Source organism: Pseudochaenichthys georgianus, chromosome 12 (genome assembly GCF_902827115.2).
Source record: "Pseudochaenichthys georgianus chromosome 12, fPseGeo1.2, whole genome shotgun sequence".
Taxonomy (NCBI): Eukaryota; Metazoa; Chordata; class Actinopteri; order Perciformes; family Channichthyidae; genus Pseudochaenichthys; species Pseudochaenichthys georgianus.
In genome coordinates this window covers 9,714,602-9,736,895 of record NC_047514.1, presented here as the reverse complement: position 1 = coordinate 9,736,895, position 22,294 = coordinate 9,714,602, and the positions used below count along the sequence as shown (strand labels likewise).

Here is a 22,294-nt window from a genome sequence, read left to right as displayed (position 1 = left end):
TCTTATTTGCTATTTGCACCCACACTAGAATCTTTTTTTAAATTCCCATCTACAATTAAATACTTCTGCAATTGTGCTTAAAATGTTTCTCTGTCGTGTTATCTGTGATTAACCATATTTGGTTGGACAAAGAAAATCTTGTGACAAAACTTTTTCAGGATGCATTGTCATAGCTTTTTTTGAAAGGTTTTTTCCCAGCAGAGTCCCCTTCCCTTCCTCACCCTTCCTTGGTTATGTAACATTCCCTCTTTCCCCTGCTGTTAATCAAGCATGCGCAGCGCTTGCTGTCAAATACCATTCCCTTTGTTCTTTATCACCTAACACAGACATACACACATTGAATTATGACAATTCAATAAACCGCCCTTCATTGACTGATGGCTCCAGTCTTATAAACAAAAGCACCATGTGTAGCCTGAATTCATGAATAAAATAATTCAGAAAATAATGCAAGTTATCTCAAAACTGAAACTGAAAATAAGTAATGAGCCTCTACGGAATCAGATGGAAAATCCGAATCACAGGTCACAGGATGATTGTGCAGGAAATAAGGAGAAAGGGACACAAGTAAGGCTGAGTTTTAGGTTTTAGAGGATGTGGTCATTCTTGTTGCTGTGTGTGTATGTGAGCTTGTGAGTGGAGAAAAAGCTACGGAGCATATCATTGTAATCCTTTCCCAGCATGAAGCAGCTCCATTTTGGTATTTTGTCCCACAGGACTCTCAGATGAGACCACATAGCAAGGCCATTGGGCCAAAGGGTCTGAATGAAATTAAGATCTGAAGCCAGGCAAGCTAAAATGTAAGCGTGCTTGTGGATTTTATCTCGGGTGAAAAGAGGCCATTAATGTCACATAAACTTGGTATAATGAATATAAAGTGGCTTTTTGCAGTTTCACATATACTGGTTTCTGGATCCCCTTACCAAAAACATCTCAAATGCGTGCTGCAGGCTCTTTTGCTGGCAATGCGTTTATCTCTTGATTGTTTAATCTGCATCATTACCATCATTAGCCAATCACACATTAGTGTGGCTATGGGCACCATAACTGATATGTTGCAAACAGTTAACTCAGCAGTTTAAAGTAAACATGGCCTTTAATACACTGAGGAGTTTAATTAGATTGGTGGCTTACATCACGGCTCAGTCACTCCCACTCATAGCAGCAGTGGCGGCGCCAGATATTTTCTATTGGCGGTCCTGTGGGGTAGCTTGACCTTTCATAGAGGGTGCTCAAACATTTAGGGTTTCCCATTAATGTCCCGGGCGCTACAGCTGCATTTTCTACTGCAACACTCCCCACACGCACATACACAGTGTACCCGCGACTGTCAAAATGAAGGCTCGATAATCAGCTCACGGCATATAGGTGTAAGCAGGAGTAAAGTGCTATTTTTTTTACAAGTGGGGGGTGGACCTAACATCCTCTAGGGGTCCGGGGGCATGCTCCCCCGGGAAGATATATATTTTTTAAATATTGAAATGAAATGCATCAATCTGGTGCATTTCGAGAGCAAAATTAAGAGATATATGGATATATCTCTCAACACCCATATGAAACAGAACTGTAAACAGATTTTCTATTTCTTTATGGATATTTTACAAATCACCCTTTTAAACTGTATTCTTGTTTTACTGTCATATAGTATTTAATACCTGTTTTTCATTTATGCTCTTATTTTTTTATACCTATAATGATCATATAAACGTGTGCCTCAGAAATACTTATTTACATTAATCGTGACCAAACCGTTTTGAGATCCACTGAGATAACTTAGGCTAAAGTTAACTATCTAAACACTGAGAGTCCTAAAGTTACTTCACCTGAGCTGAGGTTATCTGAGCCTCTCAGTCTGACAGGAGAGAGTTCTCCCTCCACCTTGTTGTTGAAAAAGCTCCATATATCCGTTAGCGTAGCTAGCACCAGATGCTAACCACAACGATCTCCGGTACCAGTGTGCGCTCTCTCTCTCACTCGCGCACACACACAAAATGGCTTGTGCCACACACACACACACACACACACACACACACACACACACACACACACACACACACACACACACACACACACACACACACACACACACACACACACACACACACACACACACACACACACACACACACACACACACACACACACACACACACACACACACACACACACACACACACACACAGCTTGAATGAAACACAGAGACCCAGAAGTAGGCTACTTGTACTGTACTGTAGCATATTATTTTTGAATCAATCCTTTTTCAAATTATGAATTTCACACATACATTTATTGGGGGTGCTATGGCTATCCGCTCCACCCAGGATTCTTTCACACACACATACGGGTATTGGGCCGAGGGCGACACCGTACTTCCGGTATCCACCGTTTTACGCGAGGTGCAAGCAGGCCGAGGATTTAGCCGTACACCGTCTAGGTGTTGCTAAGCTTCCTGTACTGAATATCAAAGTCTATTGCCTAATCAATATCTAGTCAACTCTAAAATACCACATAATATGCAATGGCATGATAATATTATTGTGACAAGTGGGGTATTCACCTGGTGTTTCCAGAAATTAGACGTAGATGCAGCCAAAATCGACGAAGGCCACTTTCGAGGGTCGTTTTTCCATACATCTGCAGGCAGTCTGTAAGGGCAATCCGACAACCCACACAGCTCTAGTTTACGCTGGTAACGACCTAAAGCCCACCCCTCAAGTCCAGAGATGTAATCCGAAGATATGGAGCGATTTCTTCGGTCGTTAATTCAGAAAAAAAACTTAGTGCGCTCTGCCTGGCTACGTTAGCTAGCTGTTTATATTTGCACTTCCAGGATATTTGCACCTCCAGGAAAATGGCGTATTTATATATATATATGGCGCGTGTTGCATTGTGGGTAGATTGTGACGTCACTGTGTGTGAAAGAATAGCCATAGCACCTGGCGCCGCCACTGCATAGCAGCTAGCTGTGTTTAAAGAGCTATGACACCAAAAAGACAAGCTAGCTAGTTGCAGCATATGCAGCACATTATCATTTCAAGCTAATGCTAACAAGATTTGATTTATAGTAATAGTTCCAAATTTAAATTACAAAAAGAAAAGTGAGAACTCAATAATCCAGTCAAACACAAAGAGACATTCACTAGTAAAACTATACATTATTATTATTATTATTATTATTATTATTATTATTATTATTATTATTATTATTATGGTGAAGTTATAAGGATTTCTTCCAGACACTGTTAGTCATTAGCAAATAGCAATGCCCTCTTCCTTGACCCGAGTTGATTATTCATGTAACAAATGTACCTTTCCCAAGAAGTAGCATCCCATGCTGCGAGGCTGTAGATGACACAGCCTGAGCGGCACATTAAAGGCCAAGGCATATTTTAACACTGTTGTCCTTAGAGACTTAACCTCTTCCTACAGTAGTGTTAGCTTATAGCATTAACTAGCTCTACCTCACACTGAGAGGAGAAGAGGGTTAATCACCCGTCTATATCAGGAAACTAGTTCATCATTACGCTTGCTTTATTTAGACAGCAGGAGGAAGGAGGATTCACACAGGAAGACAACATTCCCCAGTTTGTTTGGATTATATTTTTGCCCATCTGTGCTATTTTCTGACTTCAATATGAATATCATGGATACAGAATAATCCTGAAATACTGCAACCATTTTGTGGTCATCACCAATCTCAGTGGATTTCTTTTGTGTTTATTATAAGAAAGCAAACACAACCAGAGAGTCAGGACGACATGAACTGAAGCAAGATTTATGATCTTTAAATTAAATGTAGTCCTTGTTGACATGTTACCGTTGTATCAACAAAACGCCACAACTGATTCCCTCCTTCCTGCAGAGCATATCAAACAAAACGATTAAATAACAAATGACAAAACATAATGTTTTTCTTGCCATACTTGCAAAGATTTTCTATTGATTTCAGATCCAAAGCTTAACCGTTGCCACTTCACCTGTATAACTGTTACTCACATCGTGTTGATCTGCACCCAACATCAAAGCACTAGCCTTTAGCTAACCTCCAAGGAAAACTCCCCTCAGATTGTGTGATGTCTAGCACATTCCAGGAGTTATTTTGTGATGGAGTGTTGAAATCTTCTGATTGATACCTTCTTTTCCTCCTGCTACCCTCTCTTCTTCTGTTTCACAAACTGATTCCTCCCAACAACCTTTCATGAACATCTTTAAGTGTATTTCATCCAGCTGAGAGAGCAACTGTGATCCTCGTGGTCCGTGCAGGAGTATCTCTTCATTCTGTAGTGCCTCTGCAGATCTGGCAGTAAAGATCCTACATTATTTGATAGTAATTTCCCTTAGGGGACATCTGTCAAACTCAAGGCCCGGGGGCCAAATCAGGCCCTTGGTGGATTTAATTTTAGCCCGCAGGATAATTTCTAATTACTATTAGATCTGGCCCGTCGGTATATTGCACGCACACCTTCACTCAATCCTGGGGATTTCCTCGGCTCAGAGCCTGACCCCAAACATTGATCAACTTGCACCCAAGATGAGATGCCAAGTATCTGGCTTAAACTAGCATCACAGAGCAGCACACTGAGTTTACATGGATGTTTCCTTCTGCACTTTTTTTCTTGCGACAACAGGGCATGTTTGGTTTTTTCTTTGAGGGGAATTGTTTTTTTGAAGCTGTTGTTGGCCTGTGGAAAAATGTAATCATAAGAAATGTCTCCGGAAAAGCTGCAGATAGAGCCATAAGAAATGACTCAGGAAAAGCTGCAGATAGAGCCATAAGAAATGACTCAGGAAAAGCTGCAGATAGAGCCATAAGAAATTAATGCAACTGATTATTTAATGTTTAATGTTGTTTTTATCGGCAATAATTTAAGCGTTGTTAGTTCCAGGTTTAATATGTGCAAGAAGTTCATTTCGATAAGTTTTGCAATAAACATTGAACCAGTCCGGCCCTCGACAAGTACCAATTTTTAAATTTTCGCCCAGTGTATTTGAGTTGGACACCCCTGCCTTAGACATATACTAATCAGGGTCAACCTCAACCATAAATCAAATTTCTTAAATTCTTGAACCCATAAAGACTACGCCTTCCTGAAGCCCTCCTCACACCATCTGTACCACCCGAAGCTCAAGAAGCAATCTGACATTCCTCTGATACGCTGGAATGTGATAAAGAGACTTTCAACAACCAAACACAGCACTGTGTTATGAAATGAAGCCCTGACATTAGAGGTCAACGTCCCTCCTGACTTCCCGAAACTACAGATAGCCTGTGCTAATTAAATCAAAGTGTTCTTGCGTGTTCTTTAAATTGGAAATGTTCTGCTCAAAGTCATTTTATCCTAATCTTTGTATTTGTGCCTCAATTTTCATTGCCTTGGTAACATGCTATTTATGCTAGCAGGAGGTTTGTGCTTGGCTTTGTGTGAAACGATTGACTTCTGTTGCAAAGTATAACAATAGTCGGTGGATTTTGCAGACAATAGTGGGTGGCGGGGGTTGTGTGATGGGTGCCATCACACGGCTGGAATGTATTGTTGTGTTTCCTGCATCCCCTTATTCTCTTCCTCTCTGGAATACAAATACTAAACATTGAATGAAATACTTTGATAGAAGATGGAATATGACGTCTTTGACCTTGGTAGGTGCTAAATATTATTCATTTTCGAAGTGACATAATCCTCGACATTCTATAGAAGCAGTAACCCTTGTTTCCTTGCGGTGGAAGCACCAAATCAAAAATAGCTAAGCTAATCAAAGCTTTGCAGACAGAGTTAAGATAGAGAAAGTTATCTTGTTTTGCCGGAGTAACAATAAATTCCAACAAAAAAATAGCGACAGGCGTGGATGAGACCAATCCATCTACACAATCGCTTTGAGACTTTGACTAATGATGAGTTGACTTTCCTACTGTAGCTTCTGTGTCAAATATAGCATAAAAACATAACCAACTATTTTTTAATACCGAAACAAAGCAATCATCCAAGTCCCAGATGGACTCACTCCATCGTTTCCTTTTCATATGGCATGAGAAATCGTTTCATTTTATAAATCCAAACTTTTAAACAGCCTAACACTACTATAAAATGATCTTTGAAACTTTTAAAAACTTCTTTTATTTCTTCGAACGTGCATCCCTCCTCTTCTTTTCTTTTGCAAAATGATCAAAGAAGATATGAGAACAAATAAACCAGAAGCACTTAAATAGACACACACAGACACTTCTGTTCCTCCCATGATCACTTTAAGCTGTCATCCATTCCCTGTGGGACACACTAAAATAGCCACAGAGTGCCATTCACAGCTCTTAAAATCCCAGCTACAGACATGCACAAACATGAGGCGGCTTTGTTTAAATGCTGGGAAAAATCATTTTCAAAGCTCAGTCTAATAGCTGGCCCAAGGGCCCCTCACATGATTCCCAATGACAAACACACCAGACTCTTTTCCTTCTTCTTTTCTGTCATGTTGTCTTCTCATTGTCAGCTGACAACACACTCATTACATGTGAACTGAGGGAGGACACAGCATGTCCACATTGTGTGCTCAGACTCCAACCACATCAACGACACTGAGTCCATGTGAACAGCGCTGATTTAACTGTAACGTTTGGGACTTCATCCAATAACAAAAGGCGGTGTATCACTCTCTTCCTGGAAGTCAGCCAGTGGAGGCCCATCAACAGATCGGCCATTGAGAGGCCATCGGCTAGTTAATGTCAACAACACTTGGAGCCGTGTGATGCTGAACAGACTTCCTCCTGGCAGCACCCTCCTCCACCTCCCTTCCTCACGTTTTCCCTCCCTTGCCTTACACTCACGACCCCCCACCCCGACACACACACACACACACACACACACACACACACACACACACACACACACACACACACACACACACACACACACACACACACACACACACACACACACACACACACACACACACACACACACACACACACACACACACACACACACACACACACACACACACACACACACACACCTGCACCGCCCTTTATCTCTCCTTGCACTCATTGTTTCCTTGTCAGCACGACGGTGTCTCTCATCCTCCTTCAGTACCTCATTCCCATTTCCATCTCCTGTGTACTCCTGGCTGACCAAGCTTTCGCATCATCTACCACACAAGGCTGTTATGTGACCTGTGATTATGTGTCTGATTATGTGTGTGATTATGTGTGTGTGTGTGTGTGTGTTTTCTGGGAAAAGGGAGGGGTTCGGAGGATGAAGACAGCGTTGATAAGTTTGTTGTTCCTGTTAATGTTCTCACAGTCAACGGTGCTCCTGAGGTGGGTGGGGACGGAAAACATACTTCCACCCAACACACAGACACAGACTGTGTCAATGGGACAGTCAGAACGTGGCACCTCTTATCATTGACTGTGCTATCTAATTAGAGAGCTGGCAGTTTTTGTTTCTGTCCCTTGTTCCAGCAGAGGTATTGGCAAAGATGTGAATGAATTGGCAGTTTGCTGCTCTGCTGTGTATTTCCAGAATCAGCTAGTAAATTCAAATGATGACCAAACAGTATGGATGATGAGCTATTTTCAATACAGTGTGGACAACAAAAACAGACTAAACCCTCCAATCAAATCCAATGAGAATCACATCAGTGGATTATTTATAGATACAATTGTGGGGATGCTTGAAAAATAGACCTAAAAGGTTGATCTAACGCACATCTTACAACTGTAAGAATGTTTCAAAGAGAGATGCCTGATTTCTTGAGCCGACATCACCCATTTCATATTGTAGTAGTCACCTGCCCTCAGTCAAAATGTCACAACATTTTCAGTGAAGTAGAATCAATGAGCATGATTGGACATTATGTTAAAACAGGGACAAGGTCAGTTATTTCCACCTCTTGACAATATGATCAAATGTAATCCCTGGTGAAGATATGGAAGCCTCTGGTCGAGCACCAAAAGGGAGAAAAAACAACCACACCCATTAGCCAATTACATCCTACATGACAATGTCCATCCCTCATTAAATATTGTCAAAGTCTGCAATCAAAGAATAGCAAGTTGCTTGGCAACAGCTGCAGGAAAAGAAAAAAAGCTAGAAACTTGTCACAAGCAAATCTGGAACAACAAAGTCTGGTTCCAGGTGGATTTCGCTGAAATGCGCCAGATGTCTCTTTTGGGTTTATAACAGCAACTCTGGGGCATACAAGCACGCGTGGCTGCCTCAACTTTTTTGTAAATGTTAACACATTAATGTTATATTCAAAATGCCTACAAACATGAGTTATTTGAAGGCTGAAATTGTGAGCCTTGCCACTTGGCTCTGTGTTGTGGTTGTAAAAAACAAGACCAAGGGCATGCATGCAATCTAAAATTAACACTGCATAATGAACCTTCATGATGAGAAATGATGGGTAACTAAAGCGGACAAAATCAATGCGAGTGCTCAACAAAAGAACAACGTTATAATGGAGTTTGGTGAGGGGCATAACAAGTAGCAGCACCAATATGAATGCCTCTCTGTCTCTGCCAAGCAGGGCCGTTTCTAGCTTTTTGGGGGCCCTATGCAAGATGCTGTTTTGGGGCCCTAGTTTTTACAGTTTTTTAACTACAATGGGGGGGATTCCGAAGCCTTTAAGATGATCTGTGGAGATGCATCAATCTGTTACACTTTAATAGGAAAACAGGCTAATTTCACGAAAACCAAGCAATTGAATATTACAAAAAATGATATTAAAAAGGTAAACAATAAGGCTCCTCTATGTTAATAAATGCAAGAGATGCAGCATTTTCTCAACAATGTTTAATTTACATTTTTCATCTTCCTCAGACGTCACTTATTGGCTGACAGCCCAACAATTATTTAGACTTTATTACCCCAAAAACACAAGCCACAGCTTTGCTATCATTGCAGTTTAGTCGTGTTTATATCCTACATTGGATGTGTAAGCATATAATCAGGGTTGCACATAACTGGTGCGCAGGGGCACATGCGCACCTCCGCCAAAAAAAGAGCACCGGGTCATTTGAAACAAGGCGCATTTGCGTACCAACATTGAGAGAGGGAGAAGAGAAAAGAGAGAAGAGAGAAGAGAGGAGAGAGAGAAAGACATTTGTGAGTTGCATATGAACTCCGGCCCGTAGCACTGGCGTTATAGATGTTCGCCTAGGGCGCCAGATCTGTGAAGGCGCTGCGCTGACAGTTCTGGAAGGGAAAAAACATTTTTGACCGGGTGACCGTTGGGGCTCATCCTAATTTTCGGTCTTGATGTAACAACATTCAGAATTAAGTAGATGTAACACCCTTTTCACCCCGGTTACACGTTTTCATTTGCCCTGTACAATGGGCGCTATAAGTGATGAAAATGGGGGATGTTGGCTTATCTGGCACGCGCAGCTCACAGCCAAAATACGAGGAAGCGAGGGAGAGAGGGAAAGAGGGAGGGTGCACCGGTTCTGGCGCAGTTGTTATTAGAATCTGGTGCTAGCTGCTCTAACGGATATAAGAAGAAGATGTTTCTACAATAATGTGGAGGAGAGCTCTCTCCAGTCAGACTGAGAGGCTGATAACTACAGCTCAGTGAGGTAAAGGACTCTCAGTGTTTAGATAGTTCACTTTAGTCTAAGTTATCTTAGTGGGTCTCAAACGTTTTGATCACAATTTATGTAAACACATATTTCCAAGGCACTCCTTTATAATTATTGGGATAAACAGGTTTGAAATCATTCCAATGTATACTATAGGACAGTAAACCAGACATATCGTTTTAAACTGGAGATAAAAAAAAGAAGCATAAATAAATAAATGTTAAGGTAAAATAAGATATGAATGAACAACAAAAATAGAATAAGTTACATTCATTTGTTATTGGCTATGGTAGGTTATTGGTTATGTTCACATACTTATTTGATTACATCCACTTGTTTAAGATGACAGCAGAGACTTTCGACCCAAAACCAGCTGTTGACTTGTGGATGCAAGCATCTAATCACAGACTCAACCAGAGAGAAAGTAGTATAGGCCTACATCATCAGCTACCATGTCTGACAGAGAGGAAGACAGTCAGGAGAACAGTCAGGAGGGTAGTGATGACAGCTTGTGGGATTACTGGTCGTGCTAATGTTGTCTTGTGTTCACCTCTGCATGTGTGTTCTGTGTTCACCTCTGCATGTGTGTTCAGTGTTCACCTCTGCATGTGTGTTCAGTGCCGTGTGGCAAATAAAGTCAAGACCCCCTCAAAAGTTACGGTTTATTTCATTTTAAGGATGAGCACCAAGCAACATTTCCAGGTGCTCCTTTGAGAACCAGGGCAAAAAAGTGATGTGCACCCCTGCATATAATGCTTCACCGAACACAGGAGGGGCTTGGCTGTCTACAAATAAAGACGGCTCATTTTAATTCTCCCCAAATATATTGAGGTTGAACCTGAACTTTGAATTCTCTGCTCCCATCATAATCTTGGCGATCTTTGTGAATTGTGAATGCAGAATTAGAAATACTATGTAACTGGTTTGCAGTTAATAAATTATCCCTTAATGTGGCCAAAACAAATGACATGTTATTCAATACAAAGTCTGAGAGTAGAAATGACTGCATTATACGGATTTGCAATACCGAGATGGAAAAAGTTTGTGCATGTACATTTTTAGGACTGCTTGTTGACGAAAAACTCAATTGGAAGCACCATATAAATTATGTACAGACTAAACTGTCAAAAACAATAGGTATTTTGTATCATACTAAGAACATTCTTGAAGAAAAATACTCTTTATAACAGTCTATGCTTCAGCCCTCCCGCTTCTACTCATTTTGTTCATCTTTGTGTGTATGAATTACACTTTTTTTGTTTTTTGGATAAAAAAAAAAAACCGTTCAGCTTGGGCCCCCCCTAGTGGGCCCTATGCCCCCGCATAGTCCGCCTATAGGAAGAAACGGCCCTGCTGCCAACCAAGTCATTCAGCATGAGGATGGAGAAAAGCAGGTTAAGGTCATTCCTATATCTAGGTTAAAGTGATGCAGAGGAGGAGGAGGAGGAGCCCACAGAGAGAACTAGACCACTGCAGTCTGGTCCACTAACCTCCTTTGAGTGTTTCTCATGAGAGCAGGGTGCAGTATCCTGTGTCCTCGATACTTTAAAGCCAATCAGAGTAATTACAGGCTCCTTCTCTGTTAACCAGGACACGTTCACTTACATAGAAACACGTGCATAAACTAACCCATGACACCACCAGCATGCAAAACAAAGCTCATAGACCCACTCATAAGATACTTGAATATGAGTTTTCTGTGCAACGAAACTTAAGTTAAAACATGTTTTCGGCATTACTTCTGTTAATTCCATCTACCTGTGATGTGAGCGAAGCGTTGATATCCTGGAGCTCCTTGCAACATACTGAAACTGCTAATAACCAGGATTAGGTTTGAACGGTGAAGGCGTAACCGACCTGCTGACCGCTGCTTCTTCTTCGGTCTACTTCTTCAGCGTTCACCCTGGGAAGACGGTAGCGGAACACGCGGACAGGAGAAATGTAAAAACGGATAGTCGCGTGCTCTCAACTGCACGTAATAACGTATACTGCAAACTGCGACTGGGATGACATTGAGCTCCTTTTACGCGCCAGCTTTTCCAACCAGTGGTTCCCTCCTCCCTCTACTCTTCTCTCCTCTTGTCCTCTCTCTATCTCTCTCTTTTTTTTTAGGCACGCGCTCTGAATAATGCAGCGCTTGCGAGGTCCCAGGAGTGTTTTCTGTCCCGTTCCAGAGACAATCAGAGAGCGAGCCACCAGCGCGAGCTCGAGCCAAGCACAATGAGACCGACCCGGACAGATCAGGTTACCGCCGTGCTGCCTTTCATTCATTTATTCAGCGGCACAACAATCTGACTGCAGCCCAGCCAGCACCCCCCACATTTCTGTACCCCACATCTCTGTCTCCCCACCTCTCTGTGCCTGTCTCCCCACCTCCAGCTCTGCCTCCCCTCAGATAAATGTGTTCAGGTGGCATTTTCAGAAAAACAAAAACATACTCAGAACTCTCCAGAACAGGCATTGGTGGTGTAAGCTAGCTCAATCTACTCCTGAACTGCACATAAGTACTCTTTAAGATAACTTGGATACAAGTAGTATGTTTATTATATCACCTCATGCTGCTCCATTGCATTAAAGTACTCCACAACTTGCATCTTGGGAAGTGTAGGATCCAGTGTTTTTCAGGTGTGGAACTGATACTGGAGCTAAAATTGACAATATGTCTGCCTCTGCTGCACACAATTTGACAATTCTATTTTCAATCTGTCTAATAAGGCCCCCAGTTTTATAGAAGTGTAATACTAAATTGCTGAATACCCCTTTAATAGGAAAATGTTGTTCAATTTAGCCCGCTCCGATGGGCTCTGGTTTACTCTAGGTTAATAGGTAGCTACTTCCGATTTGGCTATTTAAAAACAAAACACTATCATTTAATAAGAAGTGTAATGCTTCTTGAATTAGTTATTATGATTTGCAACAGTAATAGAATAGTAACACTTAAACAGCCATTCTGCACAATTAGTAATATACTTTGCTTTTGATACTAACAAACTCTGGCAATGGAGTGTCTTTCTTATTTTATATTAGAGTATTGTTACTACTCCTGAAGTAATACATACAACACAAAGACAGAATATGGTTTATAAGTGTTAATATTCTCATTATCAATTCAAAATACACCACCCTTTATGAACAGATTTAACCCCCTTTAAGAATACAGTATCATATTAAAAGTAATACCATAGTAGATAAAAATGTACAGTAAGTCACTTTAAATGCAACATGCAGTACGCCAGACTCATATAAGTTCCCATTAGAGATGAGAGATGCCACAAAGTTCAGTAAAATCATATTAAATGTACTGCCATAAATATTTAATGGGTAATTCTAAACATTTGATAGAGATCCCACTGGAGAACAACTCTGCACCTGTAGAAAGGAGACAATGTGGCTGAAAGGCATTCCAAACATGCCGCCCCATAGCAGATGTGAGGTTCAGCACAAACAATATCTGGAAGCACGTACAGTAGCCTACAGTACTTTGTGCAAGAGCCTGCAATCTACAGGGACAACACCCAATGGTTACTCATATGCAATCACATTAACCGCAGATTCTGCTATGTAATCCATCTTCCGATATGAGAATTGTGTAATTTGTTTTTTATTATTGGTGATGTCATGTTTGTCTTGAACTAGATGTTGTCAACTAATGGCAGAAGATATCAACCTTGGATTTTCAGAGATTTTCAGAATTTTCTGGGGATTTGTTTTCGTGATCTGCCCACTTTCCCTAAACATGTCTTGCTTGAATTTCAAAATGAATCAGCCAACATTTGATCTAAAATGTAAAAGAACCTGTATGGCACAGATGTTTCCAGGTGAGCAGAACTCCATTTTGGTATTCCCATGAGGTATAAGAAGAATAGGAGAAAAAAAGCCCACAAATGTATATTCGAAATTGTTGCTTTGAAGCCTGTGTAAAGGAGTACAAATAACATAATGAAAGGTCTCGGGGTCTCGGGGCCGTTTGTGACCCGGTGGAGCCACTTATTCATGTAATTGTGACCTTCGATAGGGATAAAAACACACTCACACGGATACAAATTACTCACCATGGCGGTGTGAGGGTGCATGGTCGGAATGGCAGCTTGGTTCCCATTTTCTGTTGTCAAGGTAACCCCTGATGTTTTTCCGTAGCCTAAGATAGACACAATTAGAGTTATTGTCACCATTGTCATATTTTTTGCATATTTATTTGCACCTGTGGGCGATCTTTTAGGCAAGCAGTATGCTTCTGACAATGTGTGTGATAGTTATCAGCTATGATGCATACAATGAACACATTATTTTATGGTGGATCCACTGCAACTGTTTATTTTAGCTACAGTATGTGAATTATTTTTGAATGCCACCAGAGCAACCGTGCACACAGCACTGATAATAAATCCAAATTCTTCACTGCACTCTGATTATTTTTCTTTCATTTGAAGACTGTTCTTTGCTGTTTCAGTGCCCCTGTTGCAAAAGTAACCTCATAACACTGTTAAAGAAAATATCAATTTAAATACTTAAAAAGATGTGGCTTTCAGAGTACTTTGTAGCAACGGTGGGGCCAGTGATAGAAAGTCAGTATACTCAAATATATAATATACTATATACAATATTGTACTATATACAATACTGTACTCTTATAGTATTTAATGCATGTGTAGGATTATAATTTGCTGCTACTTTATCATTTTACTTTACTATACTTAAGAGGAAAATACTTACTTTTTACTCCATTAGATGAAGTTGTCAGCTAGAGTAGCTAAGCAGTTCTTTGCAGATAACGTTTTTATATACAACACATATAATCAATGTATACACAAAACTACTTAACATTAAAATGCTGCTTAAGTAATAGTATTAAATAATTACATACATCATAATAAAAACACCTAATCACATTTTGTTTTGTCAATTCATACCCCACATATATTTAGTTTAATATGATATAACAAAAAAGAAAAGCAGGCATTCTTCATAATTGAGTCTCAAAATCAAAATGTCTGACATTTTAGCATGAATACTTACTTTAACCATAAGCAGAGTTATCCTTCCAGCTTAATGTATAATGCCTATACATGTGTTATTTGTACTCTTTAAGGGAAGTACTTGAATAGAAGAGAGTTTTGGCAATGGTATCAGTATAAGTTATGCTGTAGTATAAGCAGTAGTATTAGTAGCATCATCAGTGGAAACAGGAAATGTAACTTTAATCATTCAGATGATTATCACGTGTCATCTTCATTTGGTGCCTCAACAAGTGTGTGCATTATTTCATTGTTGCTTTAAATCAATTATACTTTTGTTTTTAGATATAGTTTGACCCAAAAATCATGTGCAACGTTACAAACCAGGGTTTAACCAGTGCTGCTGAGTAACTGTACATGTGGGCTGGCATCACAATGTTATGAGGCATGGACAAGTTTTCCACCGTTGACATGTCTATTATCCTCCGATCATGTGTGTGTGTGTGTGTGTGACAGGGTGTAATAAGTACTGTAGGCTGTCATTGTCTTAAGATAAATCAATTACTGCATTTTATCACGGAAAACACACCCATCCTCTGTGAGGGAAAACAGTGTGTGTCCTGTGTGTATTAGTTCTGTTTTCAGATGCCGGTTGTCATGACGTCTGTAATATAATCATTTATCACCTTGTATTGTGTACTCTGGGGAAGTGTGCATCACATTTGTGTCGATGCCCTACCCAGAACATGCAGGCTTTTAAATAATAACACCCAGGCCAATATATAAGCAGGAAAGATGAAACACAAACACCTATGGTTTTAAAAGTGTATCTATACTTCTTATCATGCGTGCTTTTCAAAATCTCATGCAAAACATATCTAGTGCTTTAGTGTGTTTTTTCATGTTGTTCTTCCTTTTCACTGAAGTGGAATTATCAGGAAAGTAATATGATTGAGCATGCAGTGAGATTACTTCTTGCAGTACCTACTATTGATACCAGGGGGGTGCCTCAGGGCTCCTGGAAAACTAGCGCATGGAGGTGTATGTAGTCGGATCAGCTATCTATGTATGTAGCAGTTTAGCTAACCATATTTTCCTTTAGCACCACTTCCCTTTCTTCTCTTATCTAAAAGTCAATACCCCCCTTTGCTTCTGCCCACTCCATATTGTTTATGTAAACGCATAAGCTGTCATGGACACAGTATGATTCCCATCAGGAATGTTGCAGTAATATTAGAGCCATTTCTCATGAGCTGTGGCTAGCCATCCTGAAAGAGAGCCATTCAATCTCATGGTTGTTTCTTATCAGGCTACATCAAATTAAACTGGAATGTCTTGAAATTGTCTGCATTCCTTTAATGTTTTATTTAGATGGTTTTTCCAAGCCCTAAAAGGCAGGTGAGATTTTTTTTGTTGACTAATCATGATATTTTTTGTACCTTGGGAGAACTGGTAGAAAAAAAGCTTTTGTGTTTTCTTTCAGATGTTCTCATTTCTCCAAGCAGCCTAAACATCAGATACGTATATTCAGTGTATTCAAATTATGTTACATTACCATCACGTCTTTGATCACCAGGATTTGTATTCTCATTTGACGCTTTAGGCCTCCGTATTTATTGCATTATTTGAATTCTCATCTGAACTCACTATGAATGGAGCTTTAGTCTTGGTCTAGTTGGTTAATATAAATGACATTAAAAAGTTGTATTCATTGTTTTGGGCATTAACAAAAAAATAAATAAAAAAATGTAAGAGTGAGTTTGTGGTGCTGGTGCAACTTTAAAAACGAGTTATTGAAAACCTTACCTTTATAAAACCTTACCTTTATAAAATATTCTGGAGAAAAACCATGAATGTGTGTGTTTGCTTGTTAGTGGCAGTGGGAATTATAACAGATAGGGGTGCAGTAAGGACAGCTTGTGATCTCTTTGTCAGCAGCCAATGAAAAAGTGAATGTTAGGGACAGATGGAAAGAACAACAAGCAAGAGACGGCAGGAGGGCACTGGAGAAACTCAGCTTTATTGACCAAAGAGAGAGAGGATACAGACATCAGAGAGAGAGTGAGAGAGTCAGAGAGAGAGAGAAATAGAGAGAAGTTTGAACAATAGAAAATGGCTCCTTTTTGTTTTAACAGTCCATACAACCGTGAGGGCAGGCAAACAAGAAAAAGAGAGACCCCTACAGAGTCAGAGGAGTACTGCAGGCGTGGCAGTGGGGCTGGTAAACTCATCCAGTCTGTTGTGCGCGTACAGCTCATCGCGTTACACCAAAAAACACGCACACACATCATTAACTTGAACTCAGCCTTACTCTCTTTTTCTTTGAATGTGTTTTTGGGGTTGTGATTTCTTTTTCGTGACTGTAAGTGCTTCTTTAAGTCACACCATGGGGAAAATAATGCTTCACTGCATAGCCTCCTCAATCTTTTAAAACCCAAACAGTCATGCAATGAATATGATTTGGCCAATTAATCAGGTTAAAAATAACTGAGACAAAGTGCTCAGATTAACCATATGGCGACATTTGTTAGCATAATTTTTTTGTTGATGAAATTGTTATTTTTACATGAATTTTAACCATCGCTATTTAAAGACTTTGTAAATATGAATTGTCTCAAGCAATTCCAGTTAAGTAACTTCACCTTAATCAATGGAAATCAATGGAAACCAATGGCTGCCACGATGGAAATAGTAAAAAACTTGTGGTTTGCTTTGGATAGTAATGTGAATTCAATGGTTTGCAGTTACTAGGCTACCATGCAAATCAAATGGTGTGGTTATTTAAGATCCTACCACTGCATTAAGATCCTCAGATGCGATAGAGGCCAACCGAAACACTTGTGGAAATGGTAGCAGCCGCCAAGAGTTCAGAGAAGCTGGTGGTGGTCAGATGAGGGTTAATTGTGAGATTACACACACAGCAAAGCAGTGAAGTTAGAAGAATGAAAATATACAACGCTCGTGTTTGTGCACTCATACAGTCATCATATGGCATCGTAGGACATTAGAACAATGTCTAGTACCCATAATAAATCAGAATGTATCTCTAGATCTCTATATAGATGTGGAAAATAAAATCACTAAATAGAATATAGCATATTTACATTCTTTATCTACACAAGAAACTAGACCCCGGAGGGCCCTGCATGGCGGCCAATCACACAGCCAGCTGGACTGACTGACAGCAGCAGTGGCCAATCACACTAAAGCTTGTATGTTTTGGAGGCCGGCATACAAGTGCTGCATTGACAGTTCAGTGGTGGGACTGTTTTGCTGTGCACAGAGCCATGTGAAGATACCACTGATTCACCCAGAGACCTTTCAATGCTGGACATTTACCATTTGTTGCCAAGAAATATTGTTTCTGGCTTTCATTTTCTTTCAAAGAAATACGGAGCCAATAAATGCAAGTGAGTAAAATAACTCTGTGGATCTATTTCATAAGTATGATCTAAAAAATAAATGATTATAGAACAGTTGAATAAAGGGTTTGTCAGTATAATATTTGTAATTACTTAAGAACATATTTTTTCCAATCAGAGTTTTTTTTTTTTAATCAGGTTTTTAATTTTTTATTATGCACCCGTTTCACAGATGAAAAAATGTAAGGGAAGAATCCTTGAAAACCCAATTCAAACTAAGGACAAAAAACTATTTAGATCATACTAGCATTTTTTTCTCACTTGCCTCTCAGTGCCTCCGTAGGGTTAGTACACAGTGCATAGAGATGTTGTGTTCTTTACTGTATTTCCAGGACCAGTAATGCAGTCAAACACATTGGCTGCGTAGAGAAGAGAAGTTCTGCACTCTGAATAAAAAGGTTTTGGGGCTCTTGAGGTCAGTTTTTTTATTATTTCATGTTGAAAAAAATAGTTTTGATGTGATTTACAAACAACACCAAATCACATTGTTTGGATCTAAAGAGCCTCTCTAACGTCTTTATAAATGTGCAGGCTTCTTTTTCAATCACATATCTGGTCCATATACATTTATTGATCGCACACTAAAGACAGCCATTTCTACAGTAGGGCAAAATGGCAAAGTGTAGCAATTCATTAGATGCCTATTGAGCATTGCCATCCTCTAAAACATCAAAGACAAAATGAAACCAAAATCTTTTACACAGCGTCCATTATCATTCAACAGAATGAGGATGATTACCGCTTTTGAGGGCTTCTTCTGAAAACCAGCCAAGTAAATGACCTACAGTGTAATATATATATATTTGATGTTATTACCACACCCAGGCCACATTATTTGCAGCAGCCTTGTAAACGAGGGCCTGGTCGGTTACTACAGCATGAGCTGGCAGTGTTTTCCGTGTCTTTGAATTGGTAAGACTACAATGGATCTCTGTTGGCCTTCTGGACAAAAAGATGAACATGAACACGCTAATTCCCATGAGCACGGCTGTCATTGAGTCTTGTGGTAGTGCTCAATAATATTTATTATTCAAAACTTTGTGCCCTACTGTTTGTGGTAGTAATCCATGTTTGTTTTCATAGGCGGAAATACATGTTCCTTTGCTGCCAGTGTACTCATTAAGCTGCCATTAGCTTCCTGTGCTCTGTAGCCTTTAGACACACTGGAAAACGTTGGCTGTATAGATCCTACTGGCTGCCAAAAGGTGTTCCACTGCTTCTTATTGGCTGCTGAGTTAGGAAGTGCTAGAATAGGAGGAAATGGCCTCAGCAGTGGAATAGCTGGAGTTAATGGATAAAAAAACGACAGAGAGAAAGAGTCTTGTTACTGCTAACTACAATGTCAAAAAACTTCAGTTTCCCACGGAAACAGGCGTCCCAACAATTCAATGGCCTTTTACATTTCAAAACAATAGAAAATCAGATAGCAACAGCAAACCGAAATGAAACCTAATAGAAAACTTTTCCCTATTTTTTTTTTTGTCAGGAAGAATGAAGAGGCACGTAAAGAAACCAAGGCAACAAGTACCCTCCTCCCCCGGGTCAGAGAGAGACGGTACAAGGGAGGGGGGGTGGTTTTGTTTGAGGGTGTGTTGTGTTTGGAGACAACAGGGGAGAATTTACAGAAAAGGGAGTGGGATATTACTGAGACTGTGTCGACCTTTTTTAATGTTTTATACACTGGCTTATTTAGAGGTGATGACCTAGTTGATTGTTAGACACCGCTGTATTCTGAGTGATGGTCCACTGAGAGTTGTTATATCATTTTACCTGGTTTAAGCTGTTTGTCAACAACTAATTTGAAGGTCTGTTTACCGGTGATATACCAAAGGGACAACAGCTTAATTGTAATTGAGTCGTCTGAGGAGACAGGAGGGTAATGAAAGAGCAGAGATGTAGAGGTCATAACGTGAAGTCAAAGGTCAGACGAGAGCGTGTGTGCGTGCATGTGTGTGCCAGCCGATCAGAGTCCAGAGGAAGAGGAGGAAGAAGGTGGGGCTTCTGTTAGTAACCATCCAGAGACAGAGGAGAAGAGAGGGGGTGTTGTGGGTAATAATAAAAGGGTTGGAAGAGGGAGAAGATTCAGTCACATGAGGATGCAGCACTCGCAGCGTTTCCTCTTGTCTGTACCTGTGGCGGGGGTGAGGCCTGGCAGGGGGGCTGTGTTGGCGTCGGGGTTGGCGGGGGGCGAGGAGGCGCTGTCGGGGTCATGGCCGTCGGATGACAGTTCCGTGCTGGCGCCCTCTGACGTGGCCGGCCGCCCCGACACCAGGTCGGCTGCCGTCCCGTCGATGATGGACATGTCGGTGACCGTCTTCTCCCGCAGAGACTTCTCGTCGTCTTCGTCGATGAGCACCACCTCGGCCTTCACGGTGCCGTCGAATCCCAGCAGCCTCCTGCTCTCGCTCGTGTCCTCCACGTCCTGGTAGCCGAGGAACACCATGGTGATCGGGTGCTCTGTGCTGGCCTGGGGCAGCGAGCTGAACTCACCACCGGGGTGGGCGGAGGATGCGGGCTGGGTGGTGATGGGAGCAGAAGGGGGCATCATGCCGAGCTGAGGCTCCCTCTGGAGGGTCACCTGGGCGGGCGGGCTCGAAGGAACGGAGGGCGGAGCGCAGGAGGGTGGAGACAGGTCATCAGTATCTGCAGGGGAGATGTAGGCCTGCGGGGCGGCGGGGGTCACCGTCACCTTGCTCCCGTCGCCCTCGCCTCCTTGAGACCCCGGCCTGACTGCTCTCTGGATCAGCTGGTCCACCTGCGCGGAGCTCCACCCGTTCTCCATCATGTTGCTGGTGGACACGCCCCCGGAGGATGTGACCTCGTAGACCACCTTCCTGCCGTCGTCGAAGACTTTGACGCCGCGTGACGCCGCATCCAGCGGGCTCACGCGATTGGCCGACAGGATGCGCTGCTCGCCGGTCGTCGGGTCGTGCTGCACGTTGATCTCCATGGCAAACATTGCTGTTAGGAGGGGAGGGGGAGGAGGGGTTGATGCAGAAGGGAGTGGGGTTGGAGGTAAAGGTGAGGGGGTGGGAAGGAACCAGTGGAGAGGGTGAGGGATGTTGGGAGGAAAAAGTGGAGGGAGTGAAGCATGAGGATGGGGACACAGTGATCTCTGCAATATAAGTTTCTCATTCAAACGGTTATATATTCTGCAAAAGACAAATGGTGATGGAACCACCTTGCAAACTATCGGCATTATGTGCATTTAGTACACCAACATATCTAGTTATAGTATTGACAACTAGAATATGGTAATTGCCTTCTATAAAGATGGCTAAAAATGTAGGAAATGACAAGAAAAGTACTTGACCTTTAGTCCTCACTTTTGACAAACGACACTTCATGTAGTGATAATAAAGGTATATTAAAATAATAATAATCATACATCAGGTTAATTTGTTCTTACCCTCTTGTCTATCTTACTGCAATCATAAACAAGTGTCTAACTTCATCACGCTGCCCTGAAAGCCGAGCTCATTGCACAGTCAGCAGCCCCAAACACAATGAAACACACATGTAGGATAATGAACCGTTGACTATCATAACATGACTGATTGGTAACCTCTCTGTTGTTATTTTTAATACTTAAAAATGTATATTTTGTACTGTTTTGGCTTTCTTAACACTATAATTAGCTCTTATCATTGTAAGTATATTTCCTACGGTTGTTTCGCTTTTTAATTTGTTCTAATGTATTTTATAAAGTACTTAACACCTTGTTTGGTTAAATTCTAAACAAATAAAGATATAATAAGTATATGTATATATGGTTGTTATAATTATTATTTTATTACTAGAGTAGAAATTATGTAAAGTCCACAACTAAAGTAATACATTTTTAACTCTGTATAGCTATATATAACCATACAAACAAAAACATATATGAGTACTGTTACAGAGGTAATTAGAAGTAATGAAGTAATGCTTATTAATAATAACCTATTTAATACAAATCTGAGTTGTAGTCCTGTTTAAAAGTTATACCTTACCTGGAGATAACACACATTCTCCAAAGTCAAATCATATATGGATCCAACCCATAATGTTCAATATAACGTTTTTGTATCCCTGGTTAAGTGTGTGTCATTATGAAATTCGACTCAATTTGTGTGAGCGTGTGTGTGTGTTGTGTGTGTGTGTGTGTGTGTGTGTGTTGGTACCTGCCACCCTCCACGTGCGCGTGAGTTTGTCCTGGTTATAATCCCCACTTGGCTGCGGCCCAAAATCTTCCCATCATCCCTCCCCTCTATCTTCTCTCCCCTCCCTCTCCCTCACCCTCACCCTCAGCCTCCTCTCCTCTACCTCCCTCTCTCTCTCTGTCTTACCAGGCCTTGGTGCTG

The 22,294-nt window shown here is 41.0% G+C and overlaps 1 protein-coding gene across 4 annotated transcripts in view; it reads right to left on the bottom strand.

The window, feature by feature from the left end:
- The window catches only part of palm2akap2 (PALM2 and AKAP2 fusion), an 85,000-nt gene that overhangs the window by 21,046 nt on the left and 41,660 nt on the right, over positions 1 to 22,294 (bottom strand). For all 4 annotated transcript variants that reach the window (XM_034096010.1, XM_034096011.1, XM_034096012.2 and 1 more), the window contains exons 7-9: positions 22,280 to 22,294; positions 20,082 to 20,912; positions 13,627 to 13,712 (exon numbers count right to left, since the gene is read on the bottom strand). The exon at positions 22,280 to 22,294 is cut by the window's right edge and continues 102 nt beyond it. In XM_034096010.1, coding sequence (XP_033951901.1) covers positions 13,627 to 13,712; positions 20,082 to 20,912; positions 22,280 to 22,294 — 932 coding nt within the window. The remainder of the gene's footprint in view (positions 1 to 13,626; positions 13,713 to 20,081; positions 20,913 to 22,279) is intronic.